The 8,249-nt window shown below is 36.5% G+C and overlaps 1 protein-coding gene across 1 annotated transcript in view; it reads left to right on the top strand.

The window, feature by feature from the left end:
- Nucleotides 1-8,249, top strand: part of LOC119245581 (protein diaphanous homolog 2) — a 711,837-nt gene that overhangs the window by 568,599 nt on the left and 134,989 nt on the right. Inside the window, exon 20 of the mRNA XM_054695882.1 lies at nucleotides 2,141-2,242. Within this exon, the coding sequence (XP_054551857.1) occupies nucleotides 2,141-2,242 (102 nt within the window). The remainder of the gene's footprint in view (nucleotides 1-2,140; nucleotides 2,243-8,249) is intronic.

The following is an 8,249-nucleotide window of genomic DNA, read 5'->3' as shown; positions in this document are numbered from 1 at the left end:
CTCTTTTCTAGTCCTTTAAGTTAAGAGATAAAATTATTTATTTGAACTCTTATAGTTTCTTGATGTGGACCCTTAATGCTTTATGCTTCCCTCTTAATACTGGATCGTTGTGTCCTATACCATAGGTTCTATTAGGTTGTGTCTTCTTGCCATTTGTCTTGAGATATTTTGTAATTTCTTTTTCAATTTCCTCATTAATCCAGTATTCATTCAGTGATAGAAATCAGACATTCTTTGTAAGAATTTACTTCCCTCTTGTGTCTTTATTCATTTTTTTTTCCTGCTACATTTTGAATCTGATTAGAAACTGTCTCAGTGCAAACCTCTTGGAGTTTATCCTGCTTGAAGCTGATGAGTTTCTTGGATATTTTCAGTTATGATTTTCATCAGGTTTGGGGCATTTTCAGCTATTTTTTCAAATATTTTTCTGTCCCTTTTTCTCCTGGGAATCCTGTGATACATGTGTTGGTATGCTTGATGGTGTACAACAGATCCTTGGGCTTCTGTTAATTTTTTTTTCCATTTCTTCTTTCTTTCTGCTTCTCTACTAGGTCATTTTAATTTATTCTTCTTCCAGTTACTAGATAATAATTTCTTCCAGTTACTAAATTCACATTTTAATCCCTGAAGTGCATTTTTCATTTCAGTGAATTTAATTGTCACTTCCAGAATTTCTGTTTGATTCCTTTTTATAATTTCTCTATTTTTATTGATATTGTCATTCTCTTTATACATCATTTCCCTAATTCCCTTAGCTCTTTGTCCTTAGATTCCTATTGTTCATAACTCTGCAAATATTATCCTGCCACTTCATGCTCACTGCTGATTTTTATTTGCTGGGTGCTATAGCCATTTATGTGACTTTTTCCAAATGATTTTTGCAAAATGTATATTCCTTGTGGTTTAGCCACTGAAGTTTGTATTTCATTATTTCTGCTGTCATTTAGTGAGATGACAGATTTCCTTAAATGCCTTCTTTTCAAAAGCAGGAATAGTGTTCCTGTCTCTTTAAATGTTCTGATAAATTCATCAGATTAAGCTGTTTCAACCTGAAAGGGTTGAAGACAAGGCACTCATCTGCACTTGGCTTTTAGGGAACTGCCAAAATAAAATGTACAGCCCCACATTTTGGGGAACAAGGCCCCTTCTGTCCATTTTGGTGTAATCCAATTGCTTTAGATTCTCAGGCACTATACTCATCGTGGGTATGTGGAGAAAGGGTATGGTATCTGTTTGGTACTTGGTTCCATAGCACAGAGCAGGAATGTCACACTTCATCAAACACTTCACTTGTTTCATATGTTCGGTCAGGTTCTAGAATTCTATAATAGTTAATTCAAACCATTGTTTCCAGTTCAGTGGTTGCTTCAATGAAGGGAAGTTTCCTTTTCTGTCATTTTGTGTCAACCTTAGTTTCTTAAATTCTTGTTTCCTGTTTTCTCCCTATCATATGACTTTTGAAATCCCATATAAAACCCCACTTGCAGGCTAATATAATGAAAATAAGAACTGTACCAAATTCCAAGATAAACCAGGTTGATAATTTTTATTCTCTTCAGCATGAAACCTGATAATTCATCAGTTTTTTTTTCACATTTGCTTGATTTTCCATTATACTAGTAATGCATTGTACATTTACATATATAGGCATTATAAATATTTTTTTGAAACAGGTTTGGTGTGCTTTGTGTGATTGAAAAATGTTTCCAAATGTGAGTTATGAAGAATAGCAGTGTTTTTTTCTATATAATTATTCCATTTTAGTTAATTCTGCATGGTATTTTTCTGTTTTCTGTTTGAATTGACTATCATGACAATAATTATGACTGAAAAATAATGCTATGTGTTTAAGGCCTAGAAGGTTAGTCTGTTTTGGATTGTCACTTGTCATCTAAGTTTTATTGACATGTGTGTATTGCAGTTCAAAGAAACCAACCTGTTTATACATTTTGTTTAATTGTAACTTTAAATTGTAGCTCATTTATTTGGCTAATTTTTTGGAGGGAAAGGGGTGATATGCTGGTACTATAAAGGAACCACAATGAGAGCTTTACCTACTCTCCCTTTTATTCATTTTTAGAGCTGTTAATTATATTTAATAAAACACTAAACTTTTATAATTTGTTCTTTTTTTCTTTAGAACCTAGTAAAACATCTTCCTGAACAAAAAGTACTCAATGAATTAGCACAGCTGAAGAATGAATATGATGACCTCTGTGAGCCTGAACAATTTGGAGTTGTGGTATGTATGTAGCAAAAGGACTCATAACTCAACTATGAAGTAGCACTTGTCAGAAACAGTGAAAAGAAATATGTTTTGATTGTCAGTCTTTTTTATTCTTAAACTACAACATTTGCCTTTGGATAGATTTCCTCTTCTTAACATTCCCAAAGCTTTTTTTCCTATGGTGTTCATACCTGCCAATTGAGGTAAGCTTCCCTATTCTCTTGAGAAGCACACAATCAAGGTGACATCTCTTTCCTTCTTGGTACAGCTCAATTGCAAATCCCAGAATGTCAAAAATGTGGCATTCCAATCAAAACCTAAGTAATATAGCTATATTTTCAGTTTTCTATTTATGGAGTAACAAAATTATTGAAATTATGCAAAGTTAGAAACATTGCCATTAGTAGTAAGAATGCTTATTAACATTTTCTTTTAATGATGGCAACAAAAGATAATGCAAAGGCAATATAACAATAGGTCTGCTCATAACCCAGTAACTGGTTGAGTTCTCTTGCTCACCTGAGCCAATTTAGAATTCAAAACTAAATATTTTGCTCTATTGCTTACCAAACATAAATCAACCAAATCATCCTCCACAGTGAGAGTTACTCAGGCCTCCCAAAGAGGTTATCATAATAGGATTTTTCAGATTGAGAGGAGCCCGTGGGCTTCCCTATTCTTCAGCTAAGTGCCAAACTTAAACTATCATTTGCATTCCTCTCTCCTTGTTTCTTCATTCCTTTCACTTAGTGTATATTCTCTCCTGTGACCCTATTTGAATCCTCTTTCTGTGCTGTCATTCTGCTTCCTTTCCTTCCTTGCCACTTTCTCATGCCTTCTCCCCTTTCTTGTTTTCAACTTGAGACACCTGTTCTTCTAATGCCTCTCTTTGTAATTCAGCACACATATTCTTCTTTAGGGTTTATTTCTCCCATTTCTTCTCTACAACCATTCTCTATCCCTCCAAACACTATCCTGCCTTCTCTCTCTCTCTGCAAAAATTGTTGTAGACTTAGGCCTCTTTTCTTATTCTTGCATTATAAACTCTAAAGGCTATGTCCACCAACTGGAAATGACTTATCTCTGTGTCACTTACTATCTTTATTTCCTGCTTATATCTGAAGTAGTCTGTCCATGTTTATCATACGAAAATTTTCTGTATCTGGTTTTATGCCTGTGTCAGTACTATGAGTTTGAATAATTCTTTCAATACTCTCCAGTGGATCCTCATTTACCTTTTGTTTAAGCTCTGGTGTCTTACCATAAATCTTTCTCCAGTGGATCCTCATTTACCTTTTGTTTAAGCTGTGGTGTCTTACCATAAATCTTTTGCTTAAGTTTCCCCTTACTTATCCCTGCTGATGAGTACTTCTTATAGTGTTCTTGCCTTTCTATAATCTACCCTTGGCATAGCCCCTTCCAGTACCAGGGTTGCTGGATCATCTTGGTGGAGCCAATGGGCATCTTCATTAGCCTTCCCCCAAAATCAATTCCTATGTCATCCAACAATAATAGTGTATAAAATATGGGTTGTATCTCCACCCAGGTAGGCTGATGGGAAGCAGAAATACAAGTAGACAAATCAGCCATCCTTTGATGATCCTGCCAATGGGGGTGGGTGTTGAGGAATTTCTATAATTCAGAAGGTGCTCAATGGAAAACATAATTTTGAAATCAATAGTATAGTGCAGATTACCCCTGACTTTTTTAAAAACATTTGTTTATTTATGCATATAAGAACTGGGGTATAGGTCAGATGTGTGAGGGTGAGAGGATTCACCGGAGACAGAGTGGGGAACAGAGCAGGCAGATCTACTAAAATACACTGTGGAAGGGAGCCGCGGGCAAGGCAGGAGTCGTCAGCTGTGCCATGTGGGTTGCTCCCTGGCCTGCTGGGGATCAAATTCATGCTGCAGTGGCTGGTGATAGTTTGATAGCACTGTCTTTAACCCCTGCGCCACCAGGGAGCCCACCCCTGACATTTCAGTTAACCCATTGGGTATTGGCAAAAAGGAATGTCCTACCTCAGGGTAGCTCCTTTGTCAAAATTGAGTGTCCTGTCTGGTATGAGGAGAAGCCATTCTAGTCCTATCTTGGGAGGGGAAGTGAAGCCTCTGCACCCTCTTCAGGAAAGACCCTGTCCTCATGAAAATGTTTTTCTGCTGGTACATTCAAAGTCTCCAGTAGGTCATGGTCCATCACCTCCTATTTCTAATCTTTCTGTCATTGTGATTGGTAGGTTGCTTCCACTTCTTTGTGCCATCAAATGGACCTCTGACTTTTCTAAATCTAGAAAAGTCAGAAAAAGTGGTACAAAATTCCGCCAATGGACATCATATCTTCTTCTGGTCAACCCAAATTTGACTAGGTGGTCTCCGGGCCAGAATAGAAGGCTTATCACTCTTATTTTAAAAAAAAAAAAAAAAAAAAAAAAAAAAAAAACACATTCATCCAGAAACACAAATCTTGAGTTAGAGGTTGAAAAGTGCCCCAGATGTATGCCCACAGACTCTCCGATAAGATCAAAGTCAGCTTCCATACAACAGTCTTTATTGGATGCCCTTAACAAAAACTGAAAGGTAGAGGAGGAGTGTCAGGAGGAGGAGGCGGGGGAACAAAACTTCCTAAATTCAAGATTTAACAACCATGCAAAATCATACACATAGAACTATAGGTAAAGCCCAACTCTTCTAAATTAAATAGATAAAAATCCTGCCACCAATCCAGCAATTTCAATGTGCTTATGGTGGACCACGCAGGGGCTATTCCCTGAGGCTGGACACTGATGGGTGTCTGGCCCCATGATGGGCTCCCAGATGAAACAGGACAAACTCAGGGGACCTAAGTTGACTTGGCGTTCCTTTCCCACATGCTTACAATTGTAGAACATGACTCAAAAGCAGACACGTGAGGAGAAATAACAATTTTAGCATGTTTTTACATAGGGAATGAGAAAAGGGAGAATGTAGAGAGAGAAATTATTGACCAGCAGGTGGCCAGATCTCATTTGTCCTACCATAGGTTGTGTTCACTGAGCAGAAACTGGGGTCCAAGCCAAAGCAATATGTGGTAAGCTGGTAGCTTTTTCAGAGATCCCCCCCTCACCAATGGTTTAATGGCCCTGACACGAAACAGGGCTGAGTCCCCAGTGGTTTAACTATCAGAGTGCTAGCTATTTTTAACTGCCAAAGCACCAACATACCCATACTTGCCATAAGCTCCACGGCACATCAGGGTTTGGAGTCTGGAAAGCTTTGCCTTCTACCACTGAGTTGTCTATGAATGTCACCCACTGTTCCTATTACAACATTGGTTGTTAGGTTAAAAGTCCTTGTTTAACTATTATTATTTGTCATAATAGAAAATAAAGAAGATAAGGTTACATTCTACAGAATACCTCAAGATATCTTATTGGACCTACTCTACACCCAGTTCTAGTGTTTAACTATATTCATATATGAAAAGTAGCATGTTTTATTTTCTTGGCTATTTTTTCTTCTATTTATAGCTTGATGTTAGAATTTGGCTCCCCAAATTTGGGCAAAAGTAAAAAGTGTAGTAATTAAGTAAATAGAATTATTCTAAAGACTATTTTCTATGGTATATATTTTATCATAAAAAGCCCAAGAATTTTCATATTTCCTAGAGTGTCATTAATGGATTGGAAGCTTTACATATATTATTTTATCTGGGTGGAATATCTCATGAATGCACATCCTGCTCTACTGTGTCTAAATCATTGTTAGAATAGATTGTTGCCACATTGCCCTTCATTTTTCAGAGGTACAAAAATGACTAGATGTAAATTATGTATTAAAAAGGATAGTTATATTTTAAGCAGTCCCTAAATCTGCTAATCAAACAATTTGGAAGAAAAAATGAGAAAGAGGGAATGAATTTCTTACAGAAAAAGCTGCTTTGACTTAGGTGTTCAATATAAGTCTGTTCATTTTGTAAACAGTTGTTTTGTAGCTGCCGTCTTTACCTTGGTTCCCTGACCATTTTCTATCAGCATATCAGGGCTTTTGAAAATTATTGTAAGATCTAACATTCAAACACTATGTCTGCTTCATCCAAAATGCTTTATAAACTTTTATTAGTAATAGATTTGATATGATTTGGTATACTTTGCAATTTTAAAATCCTGTTTAAAGTCAAAATGTGATAGATGGGACAGAGAATGTTCCTTTTGAATATGTACAATAATGGTTTGCCCACATTTAGAGTTAATTAATCTCAGATATTGCTTTGCATACAGTGATGTAGGAGAATTTTGTCAAGTCCTTGAAAACCAAATCAATAATGTATATGTAGTATGAGATAGAGCATGTAAAGTACCTGAGGAAGATATTTTTCTCATTTTTGAATTAGGGAAATTTATCAACTGAACTGTTATTATTTTTTATTAACTAGTAGTACTTTAAAAGTACAATATTAACTAATACAATTTTTGAAACTAAAGTTCACACTTGAAACCTACATGCTTGATTCATATTATAATTGAAGCAAGGCTATATACCATCTGAGAATTTAGCTATGTCATGATGGTAATGAGTTTTACAGTACATACACTACACAATTTCTCTGAAGTCATTTTTTTTTTCCTGAATGCAGTTTATCTTGGAAGATGTATTAGTTTGCCCAGCAAGTCCTTCAAGAGGAATATCCTTGGTACCACACTCAGGAAATGAAATCTGGGGACATAAAAAGCAATATACCTTCTGAACTAAAAGCAAAATAGAAAATGGAAGAGATTTCTTGTTTATGCACATAACCATAAATATTTCTAGGGCAATGTACATGAAATCGCTTAGTTCTCTTATTTACTCTCCCCATCCTTAACTACTTGTCTGTAGGGAAAAAAGTCAAGGACGTCACAAAATAGTTTATATTATGGAAATTACCTGAGGCTGTAACAATTAATATTTGTCAAATAATGTTTAGATAATCTCTTATCTAGAAGAAGAGTTTTGAAATAATGATATGCTGTTTTCTTTTCAGCATGTCTGCTTTTCAGTGTGTAGAACAATATCTTGTGTACAGTAGACAGAAGATATTTATTGTATTGAATTAGCACTTATTAAATCCAAAGATAGCCTAATATTAAAAATAGCATATTTTAGGGTATCCCTGGTGGCGCAGCAGTTGAGCGCGGGGTTGCGAAGCTGCCCCCACAGCCTCTGCAGCGCCGGTTCGATCCCTGGCCACCAGCGAGGGTCCCACATGGGGCTCAGACCTCTCCTGCCACGCCACTGATCCCCTTAGCAGTGTACTTTGGTCCTTCTGGCTGTTCTGCTCCCTGCTCTGGCTCTGGTGAATTAAATCAATCAATCAATCAATCAAGCTTTAAAAAATAGCATATTGTAGATCTGCAAAAGTATAACTTATGCTAAAATGTTTTTCCAGGTCCATACTAAAATTAAATGCACACTTCTGTATCAGTTGCATCCAACTACTTTTTAACCTTCAAAATATATTGACAGCCCACCAGTAGGACAGCTTTGGAAGTATGTACAATCATATTCACTAATGAGGAAGGCACCAAACTGACTGTGTTGCTTCTGCTTTCTCATTCCATCAACAATTATTAGTGTAGTCTTAAAATCTGTATTCAGTAATATGATCTCTATGTCAGAAACCTCCAGTGTTACCCAGAATTTACAGAATCAGTTGTGAGTTCCTCAGCATTCCGAATCTGCCTCTAATGTTCTGGCTTTATGTCTCCCTGTTCTCTTTGGTGAACTGAATGAATTGGTGTCTTTATGACATGTTAGCTTTTCCCTCAGTGGGGCGCTCATTGCCATTTCAGCAGTTGTTTAACTTGTTCCTATTCAGTGCTCTTACATTTTTCCATAGTGGTTACACCATATCTTACCTTCTGTCCTCAAGTCTTCTATCTCTGCCCTCCCCATTCATTTCACTCACCAGAAAAAAAGAAAGCGTTTAGAATTCAGAACCGCCAATATGCCTTCTAACCACAAAGTTATCTCTAGTCATATCTTTTATTAATGTATTCCTTGTC

The sequence above is a fragment of the Talpa occidentalis genome, unplaced genomic scaffold (assembly GCF_014898055.3).
Source record: "Talpa occidentalis isolate TD23 unplaced genomic scaffold, MPIMG_talOcc4v2.1 talOcc4.15, whole genome shotgun sequence".
NCBI lineage: Eukaryota > Metazoa > Chordata > Mammalia > Eulipotyphla > Talpidae > Talpa > Talpa occidentalis.
Note: the sequence above shows the minus strand (reverse complement) of the source record. Positions and strands in the feature narration are given on the sequence as shown.